General features: G+C 27.9%; 2 protein-coding genes across 4 annotated transcripts in view; one reads left to right on the top strand and one right to left on the bottom strand.

Annotated features, from left to right (window-relative positions):
• Positions 1 to 7,931, top strand: part of LOC107438352 (trio Rho guanine nucleotide exchange factor) — a 68,005-nt gene extending 60,074 nt beyond the window's left edge. For all 3 annotated transcript variants that reach the window (XM_043043598.2, XM_016050632.4, XM_016050633.4), the window contains 7 exons: positions 722 to 881; positions 961 to 1,053; positions 1,998 to 2,132; positions 3,047 to 3,226; positions 4,313 to 4,484; positions 6,851 to 6,893; positions 7,269 to 7,931. In XM_043043598.2, coding sequence (XP_042899532.1) covers positions 722 to 881; positions 961 to 1,053; positions 1,998 to 2,132; positions 3,047 to 3,226; positions 4,313 to 4,484; positions 6,851 to 6,893; positions 7,269 to 7,287 — 802 coding nt within the window. In that variant the 3' untranslated portion in view covers positions 7,288 to 7,931. The remainder of the gene's footprint in view (positions 1 to 721; positions 882 to 960; positions 1,054 to 1,997; positions 2,133 to 3,046; positions 3,227 to 4,312; positions 4,485 to 6,850; positions 6,894 to 7,268) is intronic.
• Positions 7,932 to 9,590: 1,659 nt separating this feature from the next.
• The window catches only part of LOC107438351 (32 kDa beta-galactoside-binding lectin), a 36,707-nt gene continuing 26,787 nt past the window's right edge, over positions 9,591 to 19,510 (bottom strand). Inside the window, exons 6-9 of the mRNA XM_016050631.3 lie at positions 18,397 to 18,718; positions 13,643 to 13,717; positions 11,043 to 11,131; positions 9,591 to 10,593 (exon numbers count right to left, since the gene is read on the bottom strand). Of these exons, the coding sequence (XP_015906117.1) occupies positions 10,272 to 10,593; positions 11,043 to 11,131; positions 13,643 to 13,717; positions 18,397 to 18,718 (808 nt within the window). The 3' untranslated portion in view covers positions 9,591 to 10,271. The remainder of the gene's footprint in view (positions 10,594 to 11,042; positions 11,132 to 13,642; positions 13,718 to 18,396; positions 18,719 to 19,510) is intronic.

A 19,510-nucleotide genomic window follows, 5' to 3' on the forward strand; every position in this document is an offset into this window, starting at 1 on the left:
TGCTATGAAAAACTAAGGATGTTTACAGTGGTAAATTTTCTTCTGCTTGGGTCTTTAAAGAGTTGAGCTTCAGATTGACGAGTACCAGCTTAGCTGGCAAGTAAAAGTGGCTGATGCTTACTGCTGGCCACTTCACTACCATGCCATTGGTCTCAAAATTGTGGCCTTAAATTCCATGACATTCTTGGCATATAACCGACTGTTGTGGGAGTGTTTATTTGTTTAATAACCTTTTACTTTTCGTTTCCATAGATAGTGTGAAATAATAACTGCACTTTTTTATTTTCAAAAACTGTTTTTTTTTTTTTTTTTTACATTATGATATTTTCTAAATTCAATACCTTATTGCTCTCTTTGTTTTTAAAGTTGTAATTTTATACTACTTCTTTTCTTTCACTTTTTTTATAGTATCAGCAGTTAAGTGATTAGTATTTTAAATGTAAATGAAGTTTATCACTTTTTATTTTATATATATATATATATTACAAATTGTCAGATCTTCAGAATTCTCCCTAGGAATAAAAAAGGTTGGGGTGCTTCTCTCTGAAAAGGGCACTCTGAGTTTTGAAAGGGCACTAACTTACTTTATTTTTACATAAAGAGCAAAGAGGGCACATTTATTGGGATAAAAGGGCCACCCTTCAAAAATTGCTTCGGGAGAACACTGGGGATACACCAAAAAGTCAGATTGATATTCTAATATTTCATCGTTATTTTCCAGCACTTTCTTTCCTAAACTTCAAAGTACCTTAGAAAATCCTCGTGGGATAGGACCTCTCTTCAAAAAATCTGAAAGAAAGCTTCACATGTATATTCTTTATTGCCAAAATAAACCTAGATCAGAAGAAATTGTAGCACAATTTTTAAATTCATATTTTGAAGTAAGTGTTTATTTATTTTTTTTTTTAGTAATTTTAAAGAATTCAGTTTGTTTTAGCTTTAACTTTTTATTTTATTTAGGAGGTCAGAAGAAAATGTAATATTGAACATCAAATTCATGATTTGTTGGCTCGACCTGTTCAAAGGATATTGGAATATAAACTTCTTTTAAAGGTACAAAAATATATCAATTATTTTCTCCATTATTTATGCAATTATTATTTAAAATTTAAAAATGCTCGTATATTATTATTTTAACTTTTACCAATGAGCAACAATGGTTTAGTTGTTAAAAAATCGATGTCATTGTGACTGGGTTCATTTCTTAGTTGCAGCTTTTAGCTCACCCAGCTTCAGATTGATAGATAACAGCTTGTCTAAGAAGTAAGGCAATTCCTACCTAATGCTGACCACATTGCTATAGTCATGCCGTTTTTCATAAAATTATGGAGCCTTAACTTCCTTGTCTCCCCTAGCACACTCTATTGAAGAATTTTTTACTTTTTTTATTTATTGTTGTTATCTGGTTCATAAGAAAACTACTAACTGTTGTAAAAAGAATCTTTTTTCACAATATTTTTTAGAAATTGTTGAAATTTCCTTTAGTTATTTTAGTTTATTTATATTTGAAAGTACTATTTTTTTTTTTGTAGTTGGCACTTAGAAGTGCTACTGATTTAGAAGTTACATGAATTGCACTACCTCATGCCTTATTTTTAATGTATCATTTATCAACGTTGTGCACAGATTTTATTGGCCCAGGCACAAAATTACATTTAAAAAAAAATAATTTGTTTTTCTAAAGAAAAATACTTTAAGTATTTAGCTCTCCAATTATAAACTTATTTTTACGAATTATCATTAAAGATATGGTATACACACTAGCATTTTACAAAATGTCAGAGTTTTAATCATATTTTATTTTAAATCTTGCAAAGTCAAAACTATAACTTAGTTATAAAATTTTAAAGAAATTAGTTGCACTTTTCAAATGTTGATTCTTTAAGATAGGCATACACTTTCTGTTAAATTAATTTTACTATTACCAAATATGTAATTAATTAACTGAGAAATGAAAGTCGATTTGTTTCCCTAAGATGTTTATTTGTTACTTTTAGGACATATTGAAATATACTCAGATGGCGGATGTGGAAGAAGAAATTCAACAACTTGAAAAAGCCGTCCATACTATCCACTTAATTTATAAATCTTCAAATGATACTTTAAATCTGAACAGATTACAAGGATATCAAGTTAGTTTTAAATTTTCCCCCAATGGCTTTTGTTTGGAAATAAATTATTTTGATCTAAATACACTAAGGCATTAAGGTCCAAACTTTTTGGTCAATAAAAGCGTCTATTTTTTATCTGTATTTTGTTAATTAACTGTTTTAGGAACTGTGTACAAATTTCATGATGAAATTTGAATATTATTTCTGTAGATTAAAAATTTAACAACTTAACATGTAGAAAATATTTTCTAAATTATTATAACTGTATTTTTTTATTATTTTATAGTTACTTCATATTCTTTAATTCAATTGTGGCATATATCTTTAAAAGATCATAATTTATGATTTTCTATATGTATTAATTTGTCAATGCTTTTTTTCTTTCACAAAAGTTAACTTTGGAGAAGGAGGCATGTGACCCTAATAATTTTCTAATACTTACAAATTTTTAAGTAATTTCTTTTTTAAACCCCTAAAAACTACTTTTGTTTAAAAGTAAAATTATATATTTCATTTTAATTTATTTCAAAATTTAATTTATAATATTTAATGTTTTTTTAATTATCAACTAATAAATTCCATTTCATTTGAACATCATTTATTTATTTCTAATTACTTTTCAATGAGGTAGAATACCAGACATCTTCCGTTCGTAACCCTTTTTAGATTAAAGTGATTCCTTTTTTTCATTTCGTAGTCTATGCAACCTTTATAGTTTGCTAGCATGACACTGTTACAAAGTCATTTATTGTATATAATTTCTTGCAGTTAAATTTAACTGATTTTAATTTTACTTTTTATCTTTATCATCAAATTATTTTTCTTTGAAAATGTGCTTCGACATATGATCATTGTAACTTTTGGTGAAATGTATTATAAATTAATATTGGTAAGATTTTTATAAATGATTATTAATTAATTATTTAACTTTTTAGGTGAATTTTGCTCACCAAGGGCAACTTCTTTTTCAAGGTCAGTTAAAAGTTGGTGAACATGCAAATAAACTCAAGGATCGTCAGGTGTTCTTATTTGAACAAATCATTCTTTTTAGTGAGATTGTTGCTCCAAAAAATCAGCATTCTAGTCCTGTTTATGTATATAAAAATTCTTTACATGTAAGTATATTTTAGCTTTAAACAATTTAGACTAACATTTATATTTACATGTATTATATTTAATTGATTTTCAGTATGCTATAGAAGCGAGATTTTTGAGAACATATTTTTCTTATTCTGTTTTGCTTTATTCTTTTCTGCATTTGTTACATTAATAAATTTAGAAAGTTTACTAGAATCTTGTTTAGTTCAAAATGAAAGGCAGATTATGAAAAGAAAAAAGTAATACCTCAGTGCCAAAAGAAAATTTTTGCATAATATTTAATTGAAATACTTTAAATACCTAAATTGGAAATCTCCAATCTTAATATATAAATAAATGGTATTTATTTTATGCCTTGCCTGCCCGACTCGCTGGCTGCATGTGGCCTGTCATATTAATTTGTGCTGCCTGTGGACTGATATTGTATTTTTACTAAAAATTTTGTTTTCCTTTGCTTGAAAACGAAAAATATTAAGTAAATCAAAGTTTGAAGGATAGATAAAATAAATTTCAAATTATTGATAGAGGAACTACTTAAATGTAATATTAATTGTGCTAGTAAGTAATAATTTCACAAAGTAATCTTGGTCCTGTTGGAAATTACTGCTGAGTGTTAAATTTTGTTACCACAGATTTATAACCATCAAATTAATAAGACACACCAGTGAAAGTTGTAGTAAGGTTAGGTTGCACAATATAAATTGCATAAAATAAAGTTTATGCAATTTATATTGTGCAACATGTACCGGGCAAAATTCTACTTGTAAACTTCATCTACGATATTATTTATAAAAATTGTATAAATTTGCTTAAATTTGATGTATTTATTCTGGGAAACAAAATTTAAACTAAAATATTGATAGTTTGTTTTAATTTTCACATGTGTTCATTTATTTTATTTTGATGATAGCAAAGATTGCAATAAATTTAAAGTTAAATTTGTCTAAATAAAGGTAGCAAAATATCAAAACTTCAGGTTTTGACATATATTATAGTTAACAGACAATTTATTTTGGTTTATTATGATTACTAAAATTAACTAAATACTGTTATTTAACTATGTACAATTCATATAAAATATATTTAAATTTCTTGCTTTTCAGATGGATAAACTATTGTTGGATGATTGCAAAGATTCCAATAAATTTGTTTTAAAGTTAAAAGATTCTCCTAAAGATGAAGCATTTATTGTACAAGGTCACAGTGTAGATACTGCGCAAGAATGGAAAGAAAAAATAAGTTATGCGATTAATATGCAAATGGATTATGTAAAATGTAAGTTTAAAATTATCATTTTAAAACCATTATGTGCTTGGTATTTACTTTTCTGTAATTAAACTTCATATTCCCTCATTTTGCCAGTAATCATCAATTTTCATTTAATGTTAATATTTTAAAATTGTCTATGAATACTATATTATTTTTAAGTTAGGGATGAAGAAAAAAAAATGAAGAGTCTGTTTTGTGCATAACTCCAGAACCATTTGTGCTAGTTTCCTGAAATTCAATAGTGGGTAAAAGGGGTTACCCACAATCCTAAATATTGTTCAAAAATTTCAATTAGATCATTTGGGAGAGACATTTAAAAAATTGATTTTTTTTTTTTGGCTTATAAGTTGCCATTGAAAAAAATTAGATTGTTTACGATTCTGTATTTTTATTTTTTAAGATAACACCAGTGATGTATGTTAGCTTATATCTCTCAGGAGTTAAATGCACATTCTTGATGATCATGAACTTGGTAGTATAGGCTATGTTACCAAATTAGCATTTCCTAAAGCTATCCTAGTGTTGATTTTGTTTATAGTTATACATTTAAAATTTGTTTCTATAAATTTAAATAATTTAAAATCAATGGCAATTGAAATAAAAAATTTGTACTAAAAAGTTAAATTAATTGAAAAACTGTACTAGATGGTTTAGGAGAAACTTAAAAAATCGCCCTAGAGTTATTGACACCAATGATGCTTGATTAATTTTGGTAATAAATAGGAATTACTTGAAATAAAAAAAAAAAAACCTATTTACAAGAGTTCAAAATTAATAAAGAAATAGTACTAAATCATCTAGGCGACAAGTAAAAAATTGCCATACCACTTTTAATGCAAATGTTGCTTAATTAATTTTGTTCTTAGATACTAATTGAAATTTAAAATAAAGTTACTGTACTAAAACCAATTTAATGGAGAAATGGTATTGATTTGGCCTAAAAAATCACCAAAATATTATTTATACCAATGATTCATAATTAATTTTGATATTTATAACTAATTTAAGCAAAAACAATAAGCTATGTACTATAAAACAAAAGAAATAGAGAAATTGTACTAATTTGTTTTGGCGAAAAGTAAGATATTGGCACACCATTTTTGATGCCCATGATGCTCAATAATTAATTTTGGTAATAGACACTTAATTAAAATTTAAAAAAAAAAACTTTTTACTGTAAAACAGAACTAATGAAGCAGTGGTGCAATTCATTTAAGAGAAACATAAAAACTTGCAATGCCATTTTTGATGCCAATGATGCTGAATTAATTTTGGTAATAGGCATTAATTGTAATTAAAGAATAAGTTAATGTCTTATAAACAATATTAATTGAGAAATGGTTCTAATTCAGGAAAAGTTAGTAATCATTATACCATTTTTGACGCCATTGCAATTGATGCTCAAATAATTTTGGTATTAAGTGCTAATTGAAATTAAAAAATAAGCTACATATTTAAAAGTAGTGTATATAATGTTTATTGATAGTGAAAATGGTACCAATTCATTAAAAATGTAAAAAATTTCATTAGAAATTTTTTACATTTCAGCACTTTCAGCCAGGCTGCATTTTTCTTGTGCCAAATTAAAATACTTAGTTTTCAGATTAAAAATTCACTCTTTAATTAATATAGCTTTAGGAAACCAACTGTATTTAGTCTAAATTTTTGTAATCATTACCCTTAATATAATTAATCTTTGAAAGTATTTTCTTTAGGTCCAAAATGTATTTTCCTTAGGGTCTATAATTTATATTTAAGTTAAGAAATGGAATTGCAGTCAAAATCTGGGAAAGCACTAATGCAGAAAGCTGGATTAAGAATTACAAAACCAGTTTCATTCTCTGATGAAACTTGAAAATTTTTTAAAAATCCCCATTAAATCATTACTTGTTTATTTTGGTAATGAAACAGGCTTTGATCTTTTTTAGTCTCATCTTCCTGAGTTTTGTTTCATTAGATTTCAATTCTCATTTTTCCTTTTCTTTGCTTGAATATCAGTTTTTTAACTTCATTTTTGGCACAGATTCAAAAATGTAATATTAAGAAGCAATGATTACAGAACATCACGTCTACGAATAATTAATAAGTACATCTTACTTTGAAGGTGGTAGCTACAAATTTGTTTTTAAAACCTAATTTATTGTTGCTTTTTTATACCATCTAATGCAAACAATGCTAGTAAACGATAGTGTTGTATTTTTAATTAAATGATACCATTAAAGTTTTATGTTTCTATATTAACTTACATCAAACAAAAGAGTTAAGTAAAACTGTTAAATAATTTAGTGCATCATTTTTTGCCATTATGTCTTGGTGCGTATCTGAATTTTTTTCTTTTTAATATTTTGTTTAATGTTTATAATTGTTTTCAGCTCTTCAGTCTCCTGTTTTGTATCCATCAGAAATTAATACAAGGTAAGCACATGCTATATAATTATAAGTTAGCTCTTTTTATCAGGATTTATCTCTCTATTTATCCTTTGGATGTATATATACTTTACACAATATTAAGCTTAAAACATGTATCTAAAAGCTATTTTTACTATACTACTTATGGCATGAAAATTTTTTGAATGTGTTTGAAATTCAGGAGTCTGTTTATATAACCTTACAATGTAAAGTAAAGCGCATCTATGTATTTGCTTCGATTCTCTCTTATTTTTAACAAAAATATGTTGTAGTTAACTTTTTTTTCTTTTGCTGCAGTGTCTTAAGTTTTATTTAGGCGATGTGTACAAATTTTTAAAATATTCAGATAACCTAATCTTCTTTTTTTTTTTAAATTTACAGTTCACAAAGTAATTGCTGACCAAGGCTTAACTCGCTCTCAAAATAATTCAAGTCATTGATGTTATCGTAACTGTTGTGATACTATCAATTCCTTCAGTCATGGACTAAGTACTTAAAGAAAGGTGTCTCCAAGGAGCTCCATCATCAGTTGGATTTCTTCTGAAACATACTACAAGACCTATTTGGTCGTCCAATCTATGCAAAACATCAAATTCACCCCTTTCTTTCAGAACTTAATAACAGTTACTCTAAATAATCGCACCAGAAATAAGTGGATTTTCATCCTGTTCATTTATTCATTCGTTCATTCATTGCATTAATGTGATTTAATGTGCAGCTTTACTCACAATTTGTGTTTTATTTCAGACATGAAATACGTTTATGTTTTGCCTATGCATTTTATAACATGAATTTGAGAATCTTATTGTAAATATGTATATAGATGAACTGTTTTTTAGCTTATTTGACATTATTTGCCTGCTAAGCTTCATAAGTGCAATATTACCTGTAAGGAATTTAGTCACTTTCATAGGAAACTTTTCCTTCTATTGTAATTCTATTCATGGTTTTTCAACAAAATTGCCTTTGCATATTTGTATACTTGTTACATATTAGTTTTAATTTTTTATAGTTAATTAATAAAAACATGAAAAATTCACTGAATTCCAGAAATTTTATTTAACTTTTCCTGGCAAAATATCAGTTAAATATGAAACTAATGCAAATTTTATTTTTAAATTTCAGATAAATATTGTACTTCATTCACGTTAACTGAGAACTATGAAATAACTAATTAACTATTTTGGAATTTTTTTTCCATTTCATTCGTGTATGTTTTATTGAACTTCATTATTACGCTTTCATTTTTAAATGTGAAAGTACTTTAAAAATGCAGTAAAAACAAGATTTTTCTGTCACTCTTTTTGATAGATAAAAAGCTTCTGATAAATGTTTCATAGTTATTACAACTGTTGTGAGGATGAATCCAAAATATGGCTGATAAAGGAGAATTAAACAGAAAAAGATTTTTCCTGATTTATGATAGAAAAATAAAACACAAATATTTATAGGTCAAAACATTGAATTTAAAAAGGTCCAGATTATGTAAAATTTTAATTTACCAACAATATCCCTGGTTCCGAAGTTGTTGGTTAATCTAAGTTCTACTGTATTAGCAATTTTAATTGATTACTAGGTTCAATAGAGCATATATTAATGAATAAAATTACACAAATTTAGGAATATTAATTTGTAATTTAAAGCAAGAAATTGTGCTCATGTAATTCCATTGGTTGACATGAAGAGAATAGAATTCTTTTTTCTGTTTGAAGGGTATATTTATTGTTTACGTTAAAACTAATTGCAAAATTTAAATGTTTGTCATACCAAAATGCTATATTTATATGTTCATCAACCCCTAACATATGTGTTAGAGTTAATTTGAGCGTGCAAAACAAACACCTAGAAGAGAGGCCTCAGCATAGATCAATTTGGTAGTACGATGTAACGAACATAAACTGCGCAGTGGAGGATAATAAGAAAGATGACACTACGTTTGGGCTACTAGGCTGCACAGTGGGGGATATACAAAAGATTCCATCACATTTGGTCTACTAAAGGATCAAATTTCTTGTTTGTGGTAACACATGCTGAGACCTTCTCTCCTCTAGAAGGTATTGGCCAAACTATGCATATTCTAGATAATTCAAGCATGCTTAGCAGGCCGAATTGTGCACACTCTAGATAATACGAGCAAAGTCTTATTTTATGTTGCTGCACTGAGCTTTGCATATTTTTATTTTAGACAAAAAGTTTAAAAATGTGTTTTATAAAAAAAAAAGTTATTTTTTTCCTTCAAAAGTGTGTGCATTAAGGGATTTAGTTCTACAAACTAATTGAAGAAACATTATGTTAACATTAATTTTATTTTAATTATAATAGTGACTTTTACTTCAAAAACTAGCAGATGCTCCTAGGTTTTTTTTAATGCTAAATATAAACACATTAATTTGATAAGTTATGTTAAAAAATGCAGTTGAACAATAAGACTATTTATCAAATTTTTTCACAATGAAACAAAAAAAATTTATTGAAATTTTTAGAGCATCTTAACATTTTAAAGACTGAATGCCCACTTGGTAATTGTAATTGTGGTCTAGAAATGACAAGTTCCCTATTTGTATAGAAATCAGATGAAGAACCTTGTGTAAGGTTGTGCGGTTTAGTAATGCCTCAAGAACCCAACATCATTGATGTTGCCATAATAATCTTGCCTTCAAAATTTTTAAGACATTAAAAAGAATCAAAAAAGAAAATACATAATCCAGTCATAAATTTATTACAAATTAACAAAATCAAATCAGACAGAAAATGTCAGGTATTCCTATGTTAAAGAAAAATATAATATAGAAAAACACAAATAATGCACCTCAAAATTCAGATTGCACCTTGCAGGTGACAAAAATGCCATATAAATCACAACAAAAACCTCTATATCCAAACCCATTAACAGTGTGACAATAAAAAGATGAAAAAGCACTTTCTAAAATGTCAATGAAACATAGAGCAGAACTGTAGGTAAATTTACAATTTTAGATGAAAATAGCTTTTAATTAGGCATAATTTAAAATTCTAAACTTTGTGCATACCACAAAATAATACTACAAATCAGCTACAACCAATAGAAAATATGTTGAACCATTTCTATACTAAAAATCTACATTAGTTTTTATGGTTTACTTTGAAGAAAATAGCCGTAGATCTTTCAATTCAACTAACTTTTTAAGCTCTATCATAATTTTTAACAAGAAAATTCGAAACAAGCAAATATTATGAAAATAGAGAAAAATCTTTAAAGACATCAATTTAAAGTCTATGTTATGTGCTGCCTTTTAAGGGCTTTTTTTTTTTCATTCCCTGCCCCTATAGACCAGAAGACATATTTAGAAGCTGAGATTCTTATGTAGCTGCTTCATATGTTAAGCTCATTCGTACAGTTTTAGATTAATTAGCCAGCACTCTGTAGAGCATGATTGAACCATCAAGGCTGATGTGTGTAATTCTACTTATGTCCATGCGATGTTCAATCTCTTCAACAACTTCACCATTGACTAGAATACTAAATCCTTCAGAACATCCAATGATGTATATGTCAACTTCCTCTCCAGAAACTATTGGGTTTGGTTTTCTTAATTCTTCACCCCATGCATCGGCTTCTCTAGAGTTGAAAACCAACACAGAACCTTCGAAATCATCCCACCTTGGGTTAATGTGCATGGCAATATCATCATCTGGGCTCTCACCACATTGTAAATTTATGGCAAATCTGTGTATAAGATATTGTGTTATGAAGGTGCATAAAAATTCAAATTGGATTTCAAAAAAGTTCAATTAAGTTATCTAACCTAGATTATCAAAGTAACCTAGATTATCATATTTCAAAAATTTTACAAGAAAAAAAAATTTCAAGCTTGAGCAATAGTTTTTAATAAAAAAATTTTTAAAAATTTCAACCTTTAAAGAAATAACAGCAGATAGGGATTGAACTAGAAAGAGATAAAACTAGAAAAATTTGTTTTCAAAAATAGCTTTCATACTATGTCATACTTATTAATGAACAAAAGAAAAAGTAAATTTTAAACAGATTAAGACTGTCCACAGATTTTAAAAACTCTTGAAAGAAATATGAAAAAATATTTACATGTATAACTTAATTGCACATTTGCTTTGACACACTATTTCAAACAATCTCTGAATCATAAAAAATATACTTGCCGTGATGGATCATTATCAACTTTTCCAGAAATGTAAATAACTTTTTCAGAACCGAAATGTCCAATAAGTGGTAAAGAAACAGGTGCATGCTGAAAAAAAAATTTATTACATTTTAATTACAGGTTCATGTCTGGTAACTAAGCCAATTATATTTGCTATAACCCTTGATGGTTGTTTAATTATGAAGAAAAAGGTCATAAAAGTGTTTTGTTATTCAAGAAAATTAGATAAAACTTAAGTGTATGAACAAGTACAATATATGTATTCATTTTTAATTTTCTAGCTTACATGTTTGAAAAGTGCTGAAATCTAGTTTAAAATAAACTATCTCTAAATATATTACAAATAGTCTGGTTCTACTGCCATCTAGTGTATAGATTGAAGAGTAAATATATTTCCAGGCATAAATTAATTTATTGGTTTCTTACTTTTGAACACTCTAGCCCAGAAATGTCACAAGCACAAGAAATAGAAGATGAAACTATACTAAGTTATTTTGATAGAAGCAAAAACGAAGAGGTTGAGTGTTATTTTATAGTTACCAAGGTAACACATACTGTGTAACTTACATAAAATGCTGTCTAATAACCAATAGTTGGTTACCAGACAACAAAAACTGCTTATTATGATGCTAAAATGGACTATACAATATGCCTACAGACAAGAGAAACGAAATTCTTACTAAATAAGAACTATATACAAATGATCATCCTGTAAGGTTTCGTACTTCATGATTCTGGTACCCAGCTAACAGGTAAGCACCATAAATATAGTTATGGTTGTACTTTTTTTTTTAATTGTTATACAATTAAAATTTATTTGGTTGGTTCAATAAAAACCTTAAAACGAAAATAACTAATTAAAAATTTCAAATTGTGGTCAAGTCTAACATATAGACAAGACCCTTAGCTATACTGAACCGAATGTTAACAATATTATAATCTCTATATGTTAATAATAACTTTAAATATTATAAATTCAGTATATAAATACTATATATAACAATATTATAAATTATATATATATATATATATATTTTTAATTTTTCTTTTATTTTTTAGTCACGAAAATTCTTAGTCGCCTACAGTGGAAATAGTTGCATAATAAGAATAGTTGCATTAGAGAACGGAAATGTTAGTATATCGTATTGTATTTACCACCGCCTACGCCTTTGAGATTTGCATAATTTGAAGAATTTTGATGTTTTAACTCTTTTAAGCAGAGTTTTTATTGAACAGTTGTTTTTTTTTTTCAAAAAAAGTTTAGCAATTGTTTCAACGTTTTATTTATTTTCTATAATAATATTATGTAATTGTTTAGGATTAAAACTAAAATATAAAAGAATAAAAGTAAACGAGAACTGTCGAATCAGCTTTAGAGTTCTCACAAATCAACTCAAAAACACAGTACTCACAATTATCAAATTTGTCTATCCAAATATAATTCCATACAAGTCATAACTTTCAGTATACACTTGTTATTTTTATTAATTTTTTTAAGAATAGTCGAAAAAGTTTGAATTGTCAGGTATACAAATTTTTACATAATTCTAAAGAATGCAATTTTAAATGGTTAAATACGAAATTTGAGTAATATCGGTCGAGTAATTCCTAAGAAATCGAGTTTTGAAAAAGTTGTATTTTTGAAATTTTATTTCTTATGAACTATTCTATGATTAATGCTCAATTTTTGTGTTTTGCCATTTAAAATGATGTAAAAATTTATATACCTTACAATTATTATTTCTTTCTACTTTTATTGAAATAACTTTTAAAAAAATAATTATCTTTTACTAAAAGTTATATTTTGTACAAAATTATTTTTAGATAAACGAATACTATTATTATTGTGTGGAAAAAAGTTTTCAACTCACTTTAACAGTTTTTGAGTTATGGGGAAATACGCGAAAAGTGAAATTAACATTAAAGGGTCCAAANAAATGAAGGTATGGTAAACATCTTTCAAAAAAGAAAGAAAAATCCTAAAATCTTATGAGGAAAATTTTTTTTTTTTTTAAAAATCGCGGGAAAATGTATCGAACTTCGTTCCGGTTTTCTGATTTCCAGATAACTGATTTTTCCGGTTTCCTGAATAGCTACAAAAAGCCGTTTTTTTTATTGTTAAACCCAACTAAAAAAATTTTTTTTGGAAATAATCTTAAAAAGAAGAAAAAACAATGAAGTAATACACTAATGATTATTTCCAAAATGATGGTAAGGTAAACATCTTTCAAAAAAGAAAGAAAAATCCTAAAATCTTATGAGGAGAAAATTTTTTTTTTTTAAATGGCGGGAAAATTTATCGAATTTTGTTCCGGTTTTCTGATTTCCGGATAACGGGTTCTGTACTGTATTAGAATTTTTTTTTTATCTTTATATATCTGGAAAACAAATATATAAAATTTATACTTATATCAATCCATTTCTTAAATGTCTTAAGATTATAAGTAGGATAGTTAGAGTATTTTTTAGTAAGAAATAAAATTATAACCTAAATTTTAAGAAAAATATTGTTCTTTCCTTTTCTTCCAATCCACTTATTATGAATATTGTATGAACCTCATTAAAGTACATAATATTGTTAGTCATTAGAATACTTACTCCCCTCAGAGCCTGAGTAGTAATTTCTTCAAAAGTATCAATATCAATGTCTGGTACTCGAGGAGGCATTCTAGCCTAAAAGAATAATTCATATTAAAATGCTGCAAAGTAAAATAATTTTTAAAAAAAAATCCCATTAATAAATTACAAGAGTTTATAATATACAATTTTAATTATTTTGAAAGCTTTATTTTATATTAAACCTTGACAGCAACCGAATTGTTCAATCATATTTTATAAGAGGACTCAATCCCCTTCTGCTCGCAAATTCCAGCTCATATCACACTCTCATTTGATACATAATTTTTTCAGTCTAGCTTTGTGGAATGGTGATACTATTTTTAAAATAATGTTAAAAAGTATGTAACATATACATTCAGTGATTTATATACATTTCATACACATTTATTTATACTTCATTTTACATACACTTCAATACTATATGGAACAAATTATTTATAGAATTTCTATGTCAGTGTTTGAAGATAACAGTTATGAGACTTATAGACTTATAATTATATTATTATGAACTCGTAAAAATCAAAGAAATGAATTTTTAAAAAAAAAGTAAATAAAACTGAAGATATTATTCTAGAATTAAAATTTAGGCTGAATAAGCAACGCGAGCTATCCTCTAAATTTATAAAATTTCCCACCTATATTTTCCTAAATTAATATTTTACTATTCAATAAAAATATAATAAATTTCCATCAATTAGAGCAATTTTTATCTAATTTTATAATTAATAATATTTTTTAAATAGATTCCCTGATAGGTCTAAATTAATAATAAAGTGTCAGTTTTATTTTGAGATATTTTTATATCAGTATCTGTTTGGGTTAACTACAATTATTAATTAAGGAATTTTAAAACTTTCAAAAGGTCCCCTGCTAAAGTTTCTCATGAGCCACAGCTCAGAAGTCACCTAATATTTTGCATTATATTTGAGGTAGATAAAAATATGGAAATCTTTCCGTTTAATGTTATACTTTAAGCATTGCTACATTATTTGGACACCGGACAGAGGGTTTTGGACAAAATGGTTTAAGCTATTCCTTCTTAAACCTTGTCAACCCTGGTAAAATTCCATAAAATATTTGGCCCATTGCTTTACTTAAGGCCATTGAAAAGGCTATTGGATTGAAAATTAAATCTAACTGAATGAAATTAATGGTATTAGAGATATGAGGTACCTTTAGTTATACAAAATACCTACAATTTTTAAAATTGGATAAACCCTGGAATTTTAGGGATTAAACCTGAAATTTCAAAATTTAACTTGTGATTTTGAGGGATTTTAAAGGCAAACCAAACTGGCCTGATTCCAAGATAAATTGAAATTAATGTATGTTATGTATGCAATGCCTTTAACAACTGCAACATAAAAAAAGCATTTGCATTTGAGCAGATTGATATTTCAGTTTAAATGCAATGTTGTTTTTTTCTAAACACATCACTTAAAATATCATGCATTACAGTATTAAAAGGCAAATTTAAATGTAATGTTTTTTACTTTATTATTTGAATATAATAACTTTAAAATAAAACATTATTCTAAATATCAGCAAAAAATATATATCGCAAATATTAAAAAAGAAAATTTCATATTTTTATAAACTGCTTACACAAAATATTTAAAAAAAAAAAAATTTAAAAAAAAGGCTCAAAGCATTAAACGAACATCCTATTAAGCCACTTTACTCCTTAAGGCTGGGTATATATTTTATTTGAAAGGGCTAACATATCAATCTTATGACTGGTTAAATGGAGTTCAAATCTCAGCACTGATACTACAATATTTCATCCCTTCCTTCAAACATGTATGGCCACTGTACAGTACTTCTCGAAGTACAATATTTTTCGAAAAATATGTTCAAAGGCTAAGCAAAAATTAAAAAAGTTAATCCAACTTATTAACCACAAATAGTTAAAATATATGGATTCTAAGGGATGATTCCAAGTCTGCTACTTACGCTGAAAAATGCGAATGCATTGAAGACCAATTTAAACTCCTGTGTACACAATAAAAAAAAAAGCTTTTAAAATTTTCTTCCCAAAAACCCGGCTTATTCCAAATAATAAACAGAATTTTTTTTCAACCCATTGCATCTCTAGGTACCTCGTTTGCCCTACCAGGCCGGCATTTAACTTTAGAATTCTTCAGATTTTCTATGTATTGTTCGCCTCGTGCTTTAGCACGCCTAAGCCTGTCGGCAGCATTTCTGAGTGCTTTCCGTTTATTCCTTTCTTCTGCAGTTTCTCTAGAACGCTTCTCTCTCCTGAGTAAATTATGACGCAATTTGAGTAAAGTTTTAAGCATAGTTATAACAAGTTCTAATTCTGGTTTGTGTTCTGTATTTACGTAAATAGTAACAGTAAACTCATTTCTGTGCAGCTTTTGCTCAAATTTGTGTGAAACTTGCTTACAGAGCCTCAAGAAAACCGTTTCAGTAAACTCTTGTCCAGCTAAGAGCTCCTTGGGGCGCTCTGATCACCGTAGGGAAAAAAAAGAACCTGAATGAGTTATTCTCAGGATAATATTTATCACCAATTAATGTAATTCTTCCACGACGGCGATCGGAAGTGCGTGAACCGCATTCAGTGAGAATGGCCCTTAAACATAAAAATAAGAAGAGCTCGCGTGCAGTAAGAATTTTATGTATTGGTACAAATGCTTATTTTATTAGTTATTTCTCCTCTGCCTCAAATATTTTGAGTGCTAGGTTGACATTTATATATCATTCTTTTATATACTGTTTATAAAGGTACATCGACTTTTCCGTACATGAAAGCCAATAATTGGAATTCTCTAAAAGTCTCCTTCAAAATTGCAGAGAAATAAAGAAATTTTTTGTAAATTATCATTGATTCTCATACGCACAATTTCAATTTCGAAAAATTGGTAAAGATCCCAATTTGGAGAATTCTGATAAATTTTCGTATTTATCACAAACTATACGTGGAAGGAATAATTGCTGAGGAGTTTATTAAAAGTTTTCTTACAAATGGAGGTAGCTATAGAAAAAACCTAGAGGCCAACTTAAAAGTAGATGAGGGAGAGGGGAGCAATTCATGCAAGTTTATGTAAAAGATCTTTCTCTTGTCCTCCAAAAAGATTAGAATCAACGAAAATCACTGAGAGGGCTCTATGATTTTTGATTTGTAAGAGGTTAAATTACGTGAGGTGGAGACCCTATGCATAACCAGAGATAATTATGCTGCATCTATGTTGTTCCCCAATATAATGAGAAAATAAGAATCTAAGAAAGTTCATGTCAATAATGTGTGTTTTTCATAATAAAATATTTTACCCTGTATCCAGTTAAAAATCAGGAACTTTAGTTTGTTTCTGATTTGTAATTTAATTTTTAAACACATTACTTTTCTAAGTATGATTACATTAAGTTAATTCTATTCAGTAATTATATTAAATAAAGTCTCGATGATTGGCCAAATACTAAAAATGTTTATCAGTTTATGCATTTATTCATTAAATCAAAAAGTCAATAAATAAACGAATAGTCATAAATCAAATAGTCATTATCATCATTTAAGCGACTTTTACTGATTTGACTCAAGCAGTAAATAATTCTTTTTATGCTAATATATTATCAACTAAACGAGAATTCATAATTTTTTTTCAAAAAAAAAAAAAAATTTAAATGCTAATGGTGTCACATTTATACTTTAAAAGAACATTTTGATTTCTACTAATTGGGACGATTTTTTCTCATTCCCTGAGCAGTTAGGTGGCTGAAGAATTTTCTAAATCATCTTTAACATTTGATTTCCTTAACGTTTTATAGAGAAAAAACCGAGCGCATTTGCTTAGGTGTAACTGAAAAGTTCTTAAAAATTTAAGTGAATACGTAAAACGAACATGTCCTTTTAATATCGCTCATATACAAACTCTAATTTAGTATTTCGTATTTTATACTTCAATAAGTGTAAGAGTGAAAGAGACCAAATTAAAAGATTTAATTTGGTTTTTATACTCTTACATCTATTGAAAACATAAAAATTAGAAATACTAAATTACAGAGTTCATTAATGAACGATATGCAAAGAGCATGTTCATTGGAAGTGTTTCGGCAGATCAGGAATAATTACTCTGACTGCCTATGAGACCTCCATCCCTGGATAAGATGTGGATCAAGTTATCCATATCTCTTCCACGTAAAAGCTATGATGTAAGTCTAATAGATAGCTTTTAGATTTCGACTGGATCTTTCCTGTACCAAATATGGATGTTTTGTGGACGTTCACCTGGCGACCACATGAACCTACGTGGATGTTTGGGATGACGTCTAGGGGACACCCACTTGATGATTTTTTGCTATATGGGTTTAAATTCCTAAAATTAAAAACGATAAAGAGATAAAAAAAAAATTAATCTTCTAGCAGATATTAGGCTTTTTTTCTTGTCTGTGAAATTTAAATTCATCCCCCTCAAAAATGAAGTTCTTACGACATCCATGCAGAACAGTATAAAATGAATCCATCAGCTATCAACTTTTATAAACACTAGAATGAAGTTGAATTTAATATGGCGTGATGTTTTCCAGTGAAGCAAACCGGGAAAGTGTTTTCGTGCTACATTATAAATGAAGTAATGGATAAATATACGCACAAATGCTCCATCCCCCAAAAGAAAAATACTCATTGAATAATTAGATAACAAATTTAGTTGAATTGCAACCTTCACATACGAAGTGTGTTGACTTAAATAATTTATGTAGAAAATTTTACTTACTGGAGGACAATCTAGAACAATTTTTTTCAACTCAACATCACCTTCCACGTTAATTGTGCATGCACCTGAATAAGCCACTCTGTGGTTGAAGGTAGGCAAGGGCTGGTTATTCATCATTGGTATAAAACCATCTTTTGACACCACAATGCACAAGCTAAAATTTTCTCCAGAAGCGACGGGTAAGCCATCAAATCTTTCCTCATCACCCCAGGAATCAGCACAACGGCTGTTGCACACTAAAGCGTTGTCACCAAACCGAGGATTAAAATGGTACAAGATTTCTGCATCTTCTCTTTCACCACACTGCAGATTTACGTGGAATCTATAAAGGGATAAAAACTTATAAAATAAAAACTTTACATAGAAATCTTTCAACGAAAATAAATTTAAATTTATAAAAAACGAAACTGAAATTACGTGTTTAAAAAAAAAATGGATGAAACTTATTTGTATTTATAAAATGATAGCTATGGCTACGGTTTTATTTTGTTATTTTTAAGCAATAGGATGATGAATACAAATATATTTATTGAAAATAACAGCCCCCTTTCTTTCATTCAGACTTAACAATCGAACAATTATTTAAAATTCTACACGACACATTAATTTCAGAGCATTCATAAATTTTAATGGCAGAAGGCTGTGATGAAGATCAGTATCACCCATAAAAGCTACGAAATATTTAAGCTAAACATATTGTTAAGTTAAACATTTTTCTTCAAATTTCCAGATTAGCTTGCGGTCAAGCAAAAAGTCTCTCGTGTTTCGAAGGCAGGAGAATCTTCGAGGTCTGCTCCAAATGTCAAACTAAGCAGCCTTCTCCCAAACACATCCTGGACTGTTCGGGACTTTCCAGAGAGGACATCCGCCCTTCTGGTCCTTGATTTCCTTAGGGTCAATGGTCTGATGAAACTTGTCTGACTTCGTCAGACATTTGGAGGATAAGCCCCAACATTTTACTCTTTTTCTCTTCTTTACCATAAATAATATACAAAGGAAAGAAATTGTAATTCAAATATGGAATAAATATGGATGGTTGACCGTGTAAAGCTGAGTGCAGATGGCGCTAGGGGGTTAGAATTCACCGTAAGACTTCTGGGTTACTACTTCCGAT

This window comes from Parasteatoda tepidariorum, chromosome 1 (assembly GCF_043381705.1).
Source record: "Parasteatoda tepidariorum isolate YZ-2023 chromosome 1, CAS_Ptep_4.0, whole genome shotgun sequence".
Classification (NCBI taxonomy): Eukaryota; Metazoa; Arthropoda; class Arachnida; order Araneae; family Theridiidae; genus Parasteatoda; species Parasteatoda tepidariorum.